At 38.6% G+C, this 17,105-nt stretch overlaps 1 protein-coding gene and 1 pseudogene across 2 annotated transcripts; both read right to left on the minus strand.

The window, feature by feature from the left end:
- Positions 1 to 726: 726 nt before the first annotated feature.
- On the minus strand, positions 727 to 14,575 carry LOC131219186 (clathrin heavy chain 2-like). 2 transcript variants are annotated; one of them, XM_058214198.1, is made up of 8 exons: positions 14,537 to 14,575; positions 13,866 to 13,925; positions 4,497 to 4,595; positions 4,262 to 4,370; positions 3,774 to 3,853; positions 3,470 to 3,696; positions 3,146 to 3,262; positions 727 to 960 (listed from the first exon to the last, which is right to left on the minus strand). In XM_058214198.1, exons 1-6 carry the CDS (start codon positions 14,558 to 14,560, stop codon positions 3,496 to 3,498), a joined length of 573 nt encoding a protein of 190 aa, XP_058070181.1. In that variant the 5' UTR covers positions 14,561 to 14,575; the 3' UTR covers positions 727 to 960; positions 3,146 to 3,262; positions 3,470 to 3,495. The 2 variants fall into 2 exon arrangements, with proteins under 2 accessions (XP_058070181.1, XP_058070182.1); XM_058214199.1 differs by lacking the exons at positions 13,866 to 13,925; positions 14,537 to 14,575 and adding an exon at positions 11,189 to 11,325 and having other exon boundaries at positions 732 to 960.
- On the minus strand, positions 11,203 to 14,603 carry LOC131219185 (small ribosomal subunit protein eS4z-like; annotated as a pseudogene).
- Positions 14,604 to 17,105: the final 2,502 nt, after the last annotated feature.

A 17,105-nucleotide genomic window follows, 5' to 3' on the forward strand; every position in this document is an offset into this window, starting at 1 on the left:
TTGAAATATAATTAAAAAAAATTAGTTATTGAGGTAGACAGTACTGACCAAATCCAATCACTTGTAAGGCCATCATTGCGAACTCAAAGAAATCATAGCACGTTCCATAATTACTGGGAAATGGATGTTCCTATGTTTTGTAACTTCCCTCTTGGCTGCTTTGATGGCTTTGGCCTCCATCCCCATACGAACCTTGAATTAAAATATGTCGAAAGATTCACACAAGCAAGAAAGATTAAGTTTGCGGAGAAAAATTGACATAGATACCCTTGGTTGATACCAAAAGAACATATTTGTTAGAAGTAAACAAAATATAAAACCAACACATGCAATGAACGTAACAAATGTTGTGCAGAAACTTCTCACCTGTGGGTGCAGATGTCATGTGTCGTGGGTTCTCTGCATCAGATTGGTTCTTCTTCCCTTGCGTCTAATGTCATGGCCATAGCCACTGGAAAATTGAAAAGTGAACTAGCTCAAATGCAAGTACAATTACACTGTTATCGCCATTAAGGTCTGTCCAAAACAGAACAGCAAATGGCCAAAAGATGAATTCATTCTCTTCCAACAGGATACATCAACGGTAACCAGAATGGAACGGACAACCAAGATTGAAGTGATATTAACAATGTAAAACCCAAACAGTAAACTGTTAATGAACTAATGTAATCCGTATCAAACTCATTTTAAGGGAGAGACAGACCTTGGTTAACAAATCGACAATTGTTCACGTTTTTCTCTATCATCTTTGTTTCTTCATTGACAACAGCGGAACCAATCAATTGATGTGATTCATGGGAATGTGAATTTCCAACACTGTTTTCCATCTCTTGAGGACTGGATGACCATTGCCTTTTCACACTGCTCGACAGTTGACCTATGCTTCTCTTGTGGTATTTCGAGTGTTTCAACAGAGGAGGCTGATGCGAATCTGACCAGCCCTCCAAGACAACCACTGCACTGTACAAAAGGGAAATGAATGAATTTGAGCCCCTCACAAACTGAAACTAATTGTCAGTACCATGTACAAAACACTGATATACATGTTCATTCAAATTTTTAACTGTTAAGACTGAGACTAAGCTTCTCACTCAAAACTAAAAACCTTCTACAATACCTTTATCATTCAAGGGAAAAGAAGAAGAAGAAGAAGAAGAAACACCTACCCCATACAGGCTAAAAAAATGCCTTTGGTAGATCTAACCACCGAATATGGTCCAAACAACATTCTAAATGCACTTGCAGTGAAGAGATTTGAAGCACTTGTTTCAAACAATAGCGTTATTGTCTTAATCAGAGGACAGTCATGATAACACTACATGGGAACTAGAGAAACAAGGACGTTCCATTTTCTGAGAAATTGAAATTCATTGATTACCATTTACAGTGTGCTTCATGTGAAAGCAAGAAATTCAGATAGTGCAGAACATCTAGGGTGTACAGGATAATAATTACCCATCACCAATCAGTAATTTCTTTTTCATTGAAAGTGCTTTCTGAGAATCCAGTGCAAATACAGAATATAGAGGTTCTTTAGTTCACTAGCCAATAAATTCATGGCCACAAGTTAGAATCGCCTATTAAAATGGAATGGGCCCCATGGCCATGAGAGATTGGTGCTGCTTCAGAAGGTCACCAGTGGTCTGGAACTTTAGGGTGAAGTTGGAAGTTAATCATGTTCACTGGACATCAAAATGATATATTGAATGAATGATAATTTACAGAAATTATGCGGGAGCCATATTTTGTTCAATAACTATGAATGAATGATAATTTACAGAAATTATGGGGGAGCCATATTTTGTTCGATAACTATTTTGGGTGAAAAGAGCTTGTGAGCATGTTACCTACAGAATTCCCACTTCGTAGACAATTTTGTCAGTGCCATTTGCTGAACAATGTTTTTTTTTTTTTTTTTTGGAGAGGTTTTGAATCCACTTGCAAAACAATAAATAGGTTAAATGCGATTCTCTAGTTACATCCAAATTGGGCTTCACATGACAGATACAAATATCCAATAAGTGTCATGATTCATGAGGTATAACCAAGGAGGAAAATGTGATTAAAGGCTGTTGTGTCTAACAATCAGATAAGATTTAAGCCATTGTTCGTTTGCGATGCCCTGTTCGATTTGTTCCAAGAAATGGATTGAAGGCATTAGCTTGCTCTAGGTAGTGTGGATAAGCTCAATCTGATCAATTGAAGTCAGTGAAGTGGCTGCCGGATTAACAGATTGAATGGAGTCCCATTTCCAGTGGACGAAGGTGGCACATAAATCGTTTGATGCCTTGAAGAAGAGGATTTTTCGAGGCGATGATGTGCAACTCCATATGTTAAATAGGAGTGTATTTTGGCAAAGTTCAGAAATTGCATTGAGCGCTGCAACAAACCACCAAATTAAACTTGAATTGATCAAGGTAGCTTAGGGGGGTAAAGAAAACTGGATCTGAGCTCTTGCAAACTCAACAGATCAGAGTGAACATTAGCTTTAAAAATTCAAAAGAAGTAGAGTAACCAACAATGTTTGAATCGACTCAGGTTTAGGCCCTTATCATTATCATAATCATCTAACTGTTATCCCAAATGATTTGTGTCTGCAACATGCTCTCTGTAGTGAGATAGTTAGGACCTTAAATGAGAAGAAGCACAATCTTAATCCAACTGGCATCAGCTTACCGATTTAGAGGCAACATGTTTTACCAAAAAGACTTGCAGGTAACAATTCGACTCAGGTTTAGGCCCTTATCATTATCATAATCATCTAACCGTTATCCCAACTGATTTGTCTGCAACATGCTCTCTGTAGTGAGATAGTTAGGACCTTAAATGAGAAGAAGCATTACCCTAATCCAACTGGCATCAGCTTACCAATTTAGAGGTTGCATGTTTTACCAAAAAGACTCGCAAGTAACAATTCGACATAAAAATATGAATGATAGTTGAAAAGTGAAAAAGCTAAAATTAAACATCCATACTGTAGGCCATTACCAGAATTTGAATCAGAAAAAGAAAACACAAACATCTACTTCACGATATATTAGTAAAACTGTATCCAAAAAGCAACTGGTACTTTCTGTGAACTATACTGCTCATTAACCCTACACTTGCAGTTTCATATCCTCACAAATGGAGATAATGAAGATACCTGACCAAGAACAACAGCTGTATCAGTGTTGTTCAAATCAGGGGTGAGATTGCTATAGTCCGGGTGTCCATTGTACCACCAAACGAACTCCCTAGCTGATTATATCCCCTTTAAATCCTAGAAAATACAATGAAAGAAGACATCATCAAGACAAACCATGCCCGCATTCCCTGTTAAAGAACTAATCACAGAGTGATGAAGAAACAGCAGTGCTATCAGTTCTACTCAATGTCTCCAAACCTAGAGTGGACATTGACCCATTTCCACACTTTCCAAACTGAATTTGATGTTATAGCACAAAGAGAATCAAGCTCATAGACATACCTGGCCACTGACAAAAGGTACAAGTGTCACTTCATTGACAGTAGCAAGAAGAACCTGCCCTCGTCTATTGACAGCATAAAGCCTCCTACAGATGAAGCTTCTGCTGTCAAAAATATAGGATCTAGACTAATTCGATTTCTGTAAAGTGCAGTAGCCATCTCGAGGTCATACACAAATAGAAGCCCAAGCTTTGTGATCACATATATCAAAATGTACTTATTGGATTTCTGCAAAAATTACATGTAGGTGGTTTAGTATTGATGCTACTGAACATGGTCCAAATGTTATGGGTACACATTAGTACCTGCATTGCCACTGGGAAGTCATCAGCAAAATCTGGAGGGAAGAAAAGATCTGCCTGTTTCTTTGTGAAACCAGGTTTACCTGGTAAAGAATTCTAAAGGATTAGTAGACAAAACATCAATGACTAGAAGGCTGTGTGTCCAAACAACTCAAAGAACGCATAAGATTTGAAATGTAAACTCCAAGCTGCATAGTAACAGCAATTATCTAGATGCCAACACAATTGCGTTTATATGCCTCCATTAATAAAATTGATGGCTGCCTTTGACACAGGAGCATTAAAAGGAAAAGATAACCAATATCAATAACATAGAATAGAAAACCATCTGTGCCATTTGTAGTTTTAAAAGACACAGGAGCATTAAAAGGCAAAAGATAACCAATATCAATAACATAGAATAGAAAACCATCTATGCCATTTGTAGTTTTAAAAGAGAAAGACAGCCAATGGCATAAAATATATAGATGCGATCAATACAGGGAGCAAACCTGGCTGAGCACCAAGTTCAATCACATGTAACTTTGATGTAATCTGTCCTGCATTGGTAGTCTTTGAGGCAAAGGCAATAAGAATGGAAGGGTTTTCATTTCCAGCAACCTGTTTAAGCCATGAAGATCATCAAACAAAGTATCAAACCAAGTCAAACAACAGCAAACTGAACAATATATGGGTAGGATATGTTGGTATGCAAGTTGATAAACAAAATAAAGGAAAGGCCCACACTTTTAGTGAAGCAAATAATGCAGCATGTGCTTCAAGAGCTTGACTACGCTGCTGATCCACAGGAAAAAACTGCATATTCCCCTTCACCAGCTGTGGCCTCTACAAGCAAAATTGGAAGACAACAGAAGAATTAGAAACATAAAAAATTTCAAGGTTATAACATAAAGGGATAGAATTTATTTTCAACTACTACTGAATTCAATTCTAATCACTTCCATGATTGAAGGAAACAAAAGATGTTGAGGAAGTAGGCCATCTGTTCCAAGGTAATATGAAGCAAAAAGTGGCATCACATGATAAGATCAAGCTCCTGGTAAATGAGCTCAGTACTCTTAACTAAGGTGCATGGAAACAAACACAAGAGAATCTCTCCAGCAAAAGAACTATATGATCAATAAATTCATCGACTGTTATTTTCAATGTTAAAATCAGTAATTAATTAATCATTGCTGATATTATTTCCAATAAATAGTTGCATAAAAATATGAAATTACCTGCAAAGGGGTTAATTCAAACTATGGACGGGCATCATTCTCTGAATTAGGATGGTTTACAAAGCCTTGGAAGCTTGTCTCATCCATTTTGAATTATTCTTGCACAATTCATTTGCCCTCTCACTAATTTCCAAATGAAGCCATTGAGATTTCTAGTGCTCTGGGACCTCTTTGTTTTGTTGATAATTACTGTTTAGCACCCATGTTCTTGAGCTGGTCATGCAACCCAATGAGAAAATATTTTACATGGTTGAAAGTTATTTTTTCATAAATTACTTGCTTAGTAGTGTCTTTCTTTATTTTTAGTGGTCATTTACAAAGTATTTCTACTGACGGCAATGGGCCAAAGCCAACCCAGGAACCAAGAATAGGCCATGCCCATAACTTGCATGCAAGCCCAAGTACCTGGGGACCATAAGATATTTTAGTCAATGGTAGGTTAATATCATTCCTTGCCTCTACAACCGAACCTTACAACTAATAGGCCAAACTTAGGAAAATCCCACTATTTGGCAGTTTGGATTTAAGGTAGTTGCCACGGATACGCATAGTTCCAACACTTGGCTCATTCGAAACTCAGTTTAGTCAGCCCAACTCGGCTAGATTTTGAGCCGAGACTGTTGGAAACCCGAATTCACAACCAATTACTAAGGATGCATGCATTCAACTAGTCCAACAACCAAATGAAGAATTCCGATTTGCCATTAACATATGGTTGACACAGTCATGTCCACCTCATAATTTTTATTTTTATTTTCTTTAATAGCTAATCAATAAGTTTGTATCAGCGTGGACTCCCATAGCTTGCACCATTAAACAGTGATCTTGAATCATAGCACACTACATGTTGGCCCATTCCTGTACCATGTACTAAAGCAATGCACTTTCTAGGTAACTCGAATCATACTAATTTTTTAGAAGGGTGATTTTTACGATGGGTCTATCTTTTCATGGTACAAATTCCATGGGTGGGAAAGATGACATGGTACCATGTTGTGGTAGAACTCAGATCCTCTGGTTGCGCAGAGGATCCGGATTCTTCAAATATTATCTCTAGCAGGCAACATTACCACAATGCATCTAGATCCTCTGCTTGCCACAAGTAGGAAAATCCTGCTTGCAGCAATTTGATTGGGCTACATCATCACACACTGCATTTAATGCAATGGTGTTGATAATGTCAGTGATGACATGGACCAGTTACAATGTAGAAAAACATGATTTTCCTGCTTGTGGCAAGCAGAGGATCTGGATTCATTTTTGAAACAAAAATTTGGAAGGTGTATATAACCCTGACCAGCTTTGCATAGCATACACAGGTTTTCTGTAAGACCCGAGGCTCCGAAATCTGGTTCGTACACTGGATAGCTGTTGACTGTAGGTCCATTGGCCCCAAGAGTATTTTGACTTAATCATAATGTTGTTCTGTTATTGAGCCGCAAGCCGCATGTTAACCCGATGTCCAAATTTTATTATACGAACTTAAAATTAAAAAATATGAGAAATGACAACTATGTCCTTATTTTATCTGGAGGTGGGCTATCATTGAGTTTTCAAAATCCGTTAGGTCCGAGAGCCTAACCGTTGTAACTGTAGTCGAGTTATGGAATTACTGGCAAAAAGGGCATGTCAATATGACATCCAGATTGTAAGTTATGAATAGATATGCCCATGTATATTTTGATAAAATAACTCAAATGACCTTGATTTTTTTAAAATTCTTGGAATGCTTTATTTCAAATCACTTAAATAATATTTTTCTATTGTTACCATAAGCTTAAATTTCTCAAAAACATCACAAAACGCCCCCCTCTAACCCTTCTTTTTAGACAAAAGCCAATTTTAAAACCATTTTCAAGTCCATAAAGATAAAAACCCTCTTTCAACAACCCATTTCTAGCACTCTCTTACTTGTGTCATGGGAAGCCTAAGGTGAGTGTAGAGACAAAAAAAAAAAAAAAAAAACAACAAAGAGTAGCTTAAGTTTGAAAAGAAGAAAAAGAAGAAGAAAAGGAAGTAGAAGTCGAGTTTGAAATCCAATCCTCTAATTGTTACAGGTGAGTGCATAGATTAGGAGCACGCATATATGTGCGTTAGATTACTTGAAAGCCCTATAAAAGAATAGATTTTCTAGTCCATGGTTGAGAGAGAGAGAGAGAGAGAGAGAGAGAGAGAGAGAGAGAGAGAGAGCTTTGAATTGCCCCACTAATGGCTATGATGCTGGATTTTCTGATTTAGTTGGTTAGGCTATTGATGGAAGATTGGATGATAGAGATGAACTTGAGAAAAGGGCCATGGGAGAAGTTATGCAAGATCAACCCATCATGGCTCCATCTCCACCATCAATTAAACCATCCATGTGGCCCACACCCAAGGGATTCATATGCTTTAGTTTTGTTTAAATTCATAAGCATTTCTATCGGTTTCCATCTTTGTCCCTTACAAAGTCTGCCCGCTACCTGTTTGACAAAACGTTTGAAAGAGTTGTCCTCCCTCCTTTTGGTGTAGCTAACTCTTGAGCAAAAGCGTGCTTGTGGCATCCTGGGTTGGATTTAGATTAGCTAAGTCATGTGCATATCATACGCATGGTTCATAGTTGTTGTATCATTATATGATTGAGAGTGAATGATTCATATCATAGTATGGTGATCATAGTGGGTTGTGTTGCGACACACAATGTGTTTATGATTAGTATGTGAACCATCTAGATATAGTATGCATTACATGAGACCCTTATGAGGAACTTAAATTCATGAGGAGACCACATGAGGAAGGTCGTCCTATGCTTGCCTTGAAAAACATGATATATTGTGATTGTGTTTGGACTAATGCATACGGTGATTGTAAATGCGATGAAACATATTTTGTTATGACTTGAGTTGGACACCACACCGGAAATGTGTAATTTAACAGGACATGATTAGAGAGTCCCTAGGTGAAAGTCCTTAAACCCCGATTGCTACCATTGGGAGCAACCAATGCCTAGACTGGGTGGAAGAACAGAGCGCTGGAATGCTGAAATACCAAAGTAAGCCGTGACTCCCACCGACATGTGTCAATTGGTTGAGAAGTTTGACCTAACCTGCTTATGGGCAAGCAAAGATAGGTTGAAAGAGTATGTATGTTAGGCAGATAGTGAGGTTCAACACAAGTGGGTTAGACTAGTTCGGCCCATGAATTATGTAATCCCACCTCCGTAGTTGACCACGGTGGAAAAGCCTGTGCAAGTGGGTAGCAATCATATGTGAGTCTCCCCTCTTTTTCAAACCTTGGTGATCCAATTGGAAAATGTGGAAAGTTGTGGAAACGTTGAAAGAGTATGTATGTTACAAGTGAGTAGAAGTCCCACCCTTGGAACACAAAAAGTGGCATAATGCATTGTATCTTTATTTTATTGTTATCGGCCCAGTAGGCCTGTGCATTATATGAGCATGACATGAAACATGCATTTTCACTGCACACACGTACCCACTGGGCTTAGTAGCTCAAGGTTTCCTTTCTATTATTATTATTATTATTTTTTTACGGGTGAGAGTAGGGAGTTGCAGGAATAAAGGTTATAGACTCCAGTTGTCCTTTTTGTTTTGTACATATTAGTGTATATATTTTTTTTGTAGTACCCTATATATGTACATCAGGTATAGTAAATATGACATGGTTTATGTTTTGGTTTTGCCTTGAGGGAGCTCAGTTGTACACAGTAACATATGTTAAATATGATAAATTTCTGAGAAATGATACGTGTTTGTCATCTTTACTTTCAGAAATCCTCCTTGTGGAGCCCCCGCTTATGAGACTTAGTATGTGATAGGTGAAAACCCCAAAATCGGAGTTCTACAGAGGCTGTCAACCAAAATTTGGTGTATAGTAATCACGGATTACTTTAGGGACGCGACATTTTCAACTTTGAAGTGAGGCATCACCTGCAATAATTGATGGGGACATCACCGCACACACGCGCACGCACGCCGCCCCCTACGCATGTACGCTAGAAGGAGGAGGACCCCGTCTTCGATCTAGATCAATGACATTGTTCAAGGAGAGCCTCCTAGTTAGGAGACGAAGTTTTGATTCAAAAGAGTGGACTTGACAAATAAGAAAAGCCCACCACGGGATCTCAAGATTGTAGCCCACTAGTCGGATTGATTTCATGTTTTAGGTTTTGCTTATTGTTATTATTCAGAACATCATGAACGCTTTAGATTTCTTTGTTTGGTTTTTATTTTAGTTTACTCCATCGCCAAGTAATAGGTTGCGCACATGGTGCAAGTTTTGGGGTATAAGGTTTTCCTATAAATAGGCACCCCTTATAGTTCTTTTTATTCATTAAAGATTAATAAAAATTTTACAATTTTCTACTCTCTGAGTTGTGAAGCCTAATTAGGTGCGAAGCCCTCCCTTCATTGAAGGGTTAACTATCATGGTGCGAAGCCACATCTATCCCGATTCGCCCCCATCTATCGTCATCTCTACTACCCATCTTCTACCATCCCTTCTTCTCATCTAATTCCATCATCTACACTTTGAACAATCATCTATTATAGCGATTCTCCTCCCCACATCAGAATTTCAGAATCTAGCCCTACAGAAGGGCTAAAACTTCGACAGAGCACCACGCACAAACCGTACATCGAATTGAGCTGAGATTTGGAGTTTTTGTAGTCCATCCCTAGCCGACCAAGGCCAAGGTGGCCTTTTTCTGAATAATGGGCCTCACACACGTACTGCCAGGATCACACGCACATGCGTCTGGGCCATTGTTGTTGTCCACGCGTGCAGTACTTCTCTGTTTCATCTCTCTTTTCTCTTTTACTCCGCTTCCACTCAAAATCCCTAATCCTAACCTTAAATTACTCAAATATCTAATTTTATGCCCCTTTTCTTACCCTAGAGTTTCCCGAATTGGAATTTCTGAATCCCTTGGATTAGGGACTGATTACTATGCTTGTGTGGATGATTATTTTTTTATCTTTGAGTATTGTTTGGTTCATAATTTTTATTGATCCAGCCCTATCATGTGTAGGTCTGGACCTGCATAGATTCCCCTTAATTGAATGTTTGGATTTTCATGTGGGATATGGAATTTGTATAATTGTTTTTGAACTAATGTGATCTTAAGCCTGAAATCTCGCATATCATATTGAATTTCCATGTCCAGCATCAGTAATCTAGACCATTGCTTTCTTTTTCCTACCATGGATCCTCAATATGACAATTTCTAACCTTTCTATTTGTGGGCTATCGATTAGATGGTTAGGATGACAAACACAACAACGGTCCACATTAAATTGAAAAGACCCGTCGGATGATTTTTTGAGCTTTTGCTACTCTTGCAAAAAGAAATTGGAAGAGGGGAAAGACATATCCATGTACAGAGGTGAGAAGGCATTTTGCAGTAACAGCTGCCGCTCTTAAGAGATTTTGGTTGAAGAGAAAATGGAAAAACCCGCTGTTAACTCTTCTCATTCTACTGAATCAGTTTGCCATGAGGACATCTTCATGGACGGTATGGCCGTTGCAACGTAGCGTAGGCGGGCAGGAGGCTGGATTGCCTTCCGAGCCCCATGCAGCCATGATTAGTGAAACGCCAGCCTCCTGGGCCCCGCTCTGCCATGATTAATGAAACGCTGCTGAGGTAAATCGGCCTGATCATCTGTTTACAAGGAGCTGTTTATGTGAATTATTAGCAGCCATGGATGATAGCCCTGTATATTCTTTTGTTTACTGTTTGTAATTCCAGCTTTCATGATGATGTTGGTGGGCCGTGGTTGACAATCACCCTTCGTTCTTCCATTATTGGAATATGGATAAGCTATAGACTCCTATCTTATAATTTTTATCAAAAAGGGTTGTAGCCACTGTTCTGGCTCCCCACATTTTCCCTTCTCCTATGAACTCAATGAATTCATGATCGAATATAAGCTACTTCTTAGATTTTATATATATATATAATTGAAAAGACCCTAATATTGTAGGGCAGGGAAATCAGATCACTATAAAATTAAAAATTAAAACTTGCTTAAACTCACCATGTCTTATAGCTGAAAAAAAAAAAAAAAAAAAACAACCAAACTACAAAAATTCCATATCAGATAGTGCAGAATCTCAATCCAAACATGGAGATTCTAAGTCCTTAAAGAGCAAAACAGCCATTGCCGAAAAACAAAGTCCAGTTCCTCTAGACAAAATATGGATTACCTAGAGAGCTTCTCCTATGCGGTGGTGGCTGATGCGGCTGCAAGGCATTTCCTTGCCTCTTCAATGATGGAGAGCTTGACACCCTTGCCCTTGGGCAGAGACACCATGGCTTCGTCCCCTTGCCGATGGTGAACACATTAGCCAAACGGGTAGTAAACTCATGGCCGGTGGCATCCTGAACATGGTCTCAAAGGTGCCCTTATGCTTTTCCCTGTTCTTGATCACACCAACATGTTCCCTGTTCCTATCACCTGTCACCATGACAACGTTCCCGACATCAAACTTGATAAAGTCTACAATCTTGTAAGTCTCAAGGTCAAGCTTGATGGTGTCGTTGGCCCTAACGAGTGGGTCTGGGTAGCGAATGGTCCGCCCATCGTAGGTGTTGAGGTAGGGAATGCCCTTCTGTCCAAATTGCACAGAGCAGACCTTGCAAAGCTTGAACTTAGCCTCTTCATCCTTGATTATGTGGAGACGGAAGCGGTCCTTGGTGTCATAGAGCAATCAGAAGTTCTCATTTGTTTTGGGAGAGACAACATCCATGAAACCAGCTGGATACGTCTTGTCAATTCTAACCTTTCCATCAACTAAAATATGCCTTTGCATCAAAATTGATATGACCTCACCGTATGTAAGTGCAAATTTCAGTTTGTTTCTTAGGATGAGAATTAGAAGCAAGCATTCCCTAGCTTTGTGAGGTGTCAGATGATAGCTTGGGGGCAAATGCACCACCAAGTTTGTCAAGCATCCAATGCTTTGAGGCATTGAGCCTCTTCAAGTGTTTCTTCAGTCCTCTAGCCATCTTGTTATTTTTCTGGACTGGAAGTCTCCACCTTCGTGAAAGAGTCTCTCCTCTCTCTCGTTTGCTCACTGCGAAGGATGAAGTAAGGGCTTCCAATCAGATCACAAACATGATTTGGAACAATATTCTCACAAGCATAACAACATACACCTTACATGCAAAAATCCTCAAAACAACTTTCCATGATCCAGTCATCCCAATAGAGATTCATAACCAAAATGAAGACTAAAAATCAAAATGCAACATCACCTTTTCAGATTGGCAACAAGTGGGAGCTCAACAACTTTCTATTGTTGTTGATGACCGGAGATGCAGCAGGTTTCAGCGGCTGGTGGATGCGTGGTAAGGCTTGCAGATCGAGAGAGAGAGAGAGAGAGAGAGAGAGAGAGAGAGAGAGAGAGAGAGAAGCAGATCGCAAGAGAGAGGGAGAGGCAGATTGAGAGAGAGATCGAGAGGGAGAGGGAGAGGCAGATCTAGAGAGATCTGAGATCGAGAAGGAGAGAGATCGTGGGAGAGGAAGAGGGAGCGAGCGAGCGAGAGAGAGAGAGAGAGAGAGAATTACGGTGGAAGGTTGAAATGGAATGGGTTATTTTGAAATAAATCCCACGGTAGCAAGTAGTACACTATTGTTTACATTAGAAACGGACTAAAACCCTTCCAAATTTGGTACGGCTATAGGCCCTTTTTAAACCAATGACGGATCTGTTCCAAACTTGCAATTTTGGTATAGTGACACCCCATTGGACAATCCTACCAGTTGGATTGGGATCATTCGACCTACCTTTTTTAATTATGGAAATGGTTACATCCATAGTGAGGCAGTGAGGCCCTCCTAATGAGCAAGATTTCCCAAACATGAACATGCTGTTCGTCAAGTCTTAAGATCAAATGGGAAACATATTTACAAAGGATCGAAGTTGTGTTCATCTAAATCGCTTCTTTGTCAAGGTATGAATTCAAGATATATACGCTCTAGCTTGAAAGGGATTGTTGATGGCCCATAACTTAAAGCATGATGGGCATACTTGTGATTTTAAATTAATTAATAGAGCCCTTAATAAAAAGTATAGGGGTAGGGGCATGTGGAGGCTATTGTAGTCACCGCTCTCTTCTCCTCTTCGGTTCACTCATTTTTCCTTTCCATTACATGTTTAAGAACAACAACCACTAGTTTTCCATCAAGCTCAATAAAACAAAATTAGTGGTTAAACAAAATATCCAACGGTTAAAATGCTTCTGAAATTTATATCAAAACATCCAAAAGTGTGATCCCCCAAAGATGAGCTTGATGGAATCTTGATGGCCAAGATCTAAACCACTAATTAGTGTATGTGAAGACAGTGGATCATGAATTGGATAACAAAAGTTTCTCAGCATCAATGCATGTAGCCAACCACATCTGTATGCCAATCATGTATTATGGTATCACTAGATGCGTCAAAGCCATCACATCACGACTAAGATCACCCTCTATGTCCTCAAGTCAAAAGATAAGTCCATGAATTTTAAAAATTTTGAAACCTGAAACCTAGATGTTAGTTACTTGATGAATTTTAAGATTAAGTTCAGTTTAATAATCTTTGGTTGAAAAATTTTGGACATTAATTGAGTCATAAATGTAATATGCTATATCTAGCTTTTACATTAGCATTTTGTTTGGATATTGAATTGTTGACTTGATGGTTATTGAGAATGTTAGGAACCAAGCCTGTGGAATTTGTCCATCATGTTCAATGTGACAAGTGAAACAAGAAAAAAGAAAAAGAAAAAAAAAAACACTCAGCTAAAAAAATAGTTGTAAAAAAGGGCAACCTATTGAATTGTCCATGAAAACTGAACATCGGATGACTCAGTTGCCACATTTCTGATTCTTACTTTGCTCGTTGAAGCCACTACTGCCAGAGAGTTTTCTGCATTTTGGCCCACCAATCCAACCTGAGAGGTAAGGAGTGAGTAAGAGAAGTCCTATTGTTTCTTCATTAGCATCAAAAGACATCTATATTATGCAGCATTAGTTGATTGAATGCCACATATGCCAATGAGCACATCCAAAGGAATTGATTAGATGATACCTTTTATAATCCAGCAACACAGGGAGGGAGGGAGGCATCGCAGCAGAAACACCAATGTGCACACGTGTGAGATTGGGGCTATAACTACTGGAGCTCAACAATGTCATGCCCTCCACCAAGAGCTAGGCTGGTCTGGTCATTAGGTGTGGGGCTCAACAATGTCATACACTTTCCCAAGAACCACTCTGGTCTGCTAATAAATATAGGCTCTTGGTGGCAAGGTGTGTCTGATGGGCAGCAGATCACATAACTTTTGCCTAGTAATCATTAGAGTTCCTTAAAAAAGCTGACTCCAAATAGTTGGGACAGGCAGCACCTATGGTTAGAAAACAAGTAAAAAGAACTTCCTAATATCTAAGTCATTAGGCCTTGAGTAATTTCAGTGGACCATTTCTATGTCATATATTTCCTCTAAAACTTTCCAAGGTCTTACGGTATAAATGGCAAGACGAAGACCTGAGAATTGTAACGCACTAATATGAAGCAGTTCTGAGGCATTGTAGCTAAGATGTGTGTTGACTTATTCACTTTAGTGATCAAACAAAGATGGCTGACTAGAAAATTTGATTCTCCAGAAGAGGGCAAAGACTATCCGTACCCTATGCGATGGTGAAGAAATTACACCTGCAAAATATGAAGCAAAAATCACATATTTGGTTAAGTGCCAGTACAAATGCGATAGGAAGTACTTTATAGTACCATATACATTACAATTCAGACTTGCAAACCTTTGTTCATATTTATTTAAGGCTATGGTTTAACAGAATTATGGATTTAGGGAGCAGTTAAAAGCACGTGCTTGGAAGAGAGCTTCTAGATTGATTAACACCAAGAGATACGTTATCTGTTTCAGCTGATAACTCATTCTGTATGTGCAACAGACCTGTTGTGCTGGCATTCCCATCTTGCTTCTCTTCACTATCAGTTGAATTTCCCAGATGTTGAAACTTTGCTTTGTCCTTACCTTGGCTGTAGAAAACAGGAGGCAAGGCAATCATTTCATGGAACAAACTTCCTTTGAATTCAGCAGAGGTAGTTGACTCGCTAATCATTTGGTCTCCCTTGGACAAATTCACATCAGTCTTCTTTGTGATCAAAAGATGATGGGTTGTCCTCGAGAACTTTAGAGGATGTCCAAGAGATCCCTCCACAGAATCAACAACTTACATATTCGACTAGTTTGCACATCCAATGCCTTGTAGACATCATGCCTTATACATGAGTGGGCTTCACATAACTCTTAGAAAACTTTGTTGAAAGGGTTGTTAATGGGTTGAGTTTGTATTTCCAAGTACCCCCGTACCTAGGCCTAGCTAACCCAGATGGGTTCTTTCTGAGTTCAAGTCTAGTTTTGAATACCCAAAACCAAATCTAATCAAGTTTAGGTATCTCTTAGGGTACCTGTTCAAATATCCTAACAGTAAGACACACATGGGCTTTGCAAACCTCGGGTCCCAATTTGAGAGAAATGATCAAATCATGTAACCATAACCACTTTCTCCAATCCAGCTGATGTGTTTCATTTGCATAAGTAGAAGTCATTGCTCTTTGCTCTTGCCTTATGCTCATTCTAAAAAACTTATCTTGCCTAAAGGATGTTTTGAAAAACATGTTGCTACTTTTTTAAATACTTCATTTGGCTTTTGTGGAGAGAACTAGAAACATTTTATTAGGGGTTATCTTTATGAACTATAGAGACAACATGCTTGGCAAATAACATGTAAATGGCATAGACTTTTTGCTTGCCAAGAAGGGGCATATTGCCCTCTATTGGTTGCGGGTTTCTTCATACTCTCTAAAGTGATTCCTCTTCTTTGATGAAGTCTAATTATTCATGGCAACAAATAAATAGAAACTATCGAACACAAGGGTATGAATGACAAGTCTTCATAAGCGATGGTGAGAAATTGCTACAAACCTCAAAAGTAAACATTGTAAAACACAATTGACATAATGAGGCTACTAGCAAAGAGCATTGGCTTTTAAGTTCAACCTCAAGCACTTAAAATGAAAAAATGAAAAATAAAAATAAAAAATTCCGTGAGTGTATTTACTTACAATTGAAGTCCCCTGGCCGATGACACCATGTTTGCAAGTTAGATCAAGAGGCCTTTCCAGCAATCGCAAATACTAGTGTAAAAACAAAAGAATGCATATGAAGAGATGACATATAATGGTAAATACATAAAACCAAGCATTGTAAGGGTCAGAGACACCCACATCCACAATACCACAATGTTTTATATTCATCCATCAACTCACACACCTTGCATGTATAAATAGCATTTCTTACTCAATTTTTATTTCTATCACTATGAATAGTTATCATATGTCATACATGTCGTGTAATATGCAAATTCACATGATCCTTACCACACAAAAGAACCAAACGTGTAGTCTCCCAAGACATTTAACAAAGGCTTAGAATGCAACATATGGTATTTAAGTTGAAACACTTTGACGCCATCTTCACTTGCGCCAACAAATGAATGTGAAAATACTTTTAACTAGCAAAACAAGCCCAATAAATAAAGGCATTCTACAAATCTAGTATTGGGATCATAGTCATGCTCCTAATAACACAAGCAAGAGACATAAGGGAGCATAGACAAGAGAAATGGGAAAATTTACTTAAAAGCTATAGCAGGAGCGTCGTCACCCTAGGTAGAAAATTTCTATGAAAGGATCGCCCAAACAATCTATATCAAAGATCAAACTTTTTCTATTAAAGGATCGCCCAAATCTTTTTTTTTTTTTTTTTTTTTTGGAGGGATGGGAAATTGAAGATTGGACCATATACGATAAAACCTTCTTCCAATGTTTAAAGATATTCCAACTGGGTCAATCGTTACGATAAAGGAAGCACGTCATACCACAAAGCCTGAAATGTGTATGCACGTCCAAACAATCTATATCAAAGATCAAACTTTTTCTATTAAAGGATCACCCAAATCAAGTTTTTTTTTTTTTTTTTTGGAGGAATGGGAAATTGAAGATTGGACCATATACGATAAAACCTTCTTCTAATGTTTAAAGATATTCT

Source organism: Magnolia sinica, chromosome 11 (assembly GCF_029962835.1).
Source record: "Magnolia sinica isolate HGM2019 chromosome 11, MsV1, whole genome shotgun sequence".
Classification (NCBI taxonomy): Eukaryota; Viridiplantae; Streptophyta; class Magnoliopsida; order Magnoliales; family Magnoliaceae; genus Magnolia; species Magnolia sinica.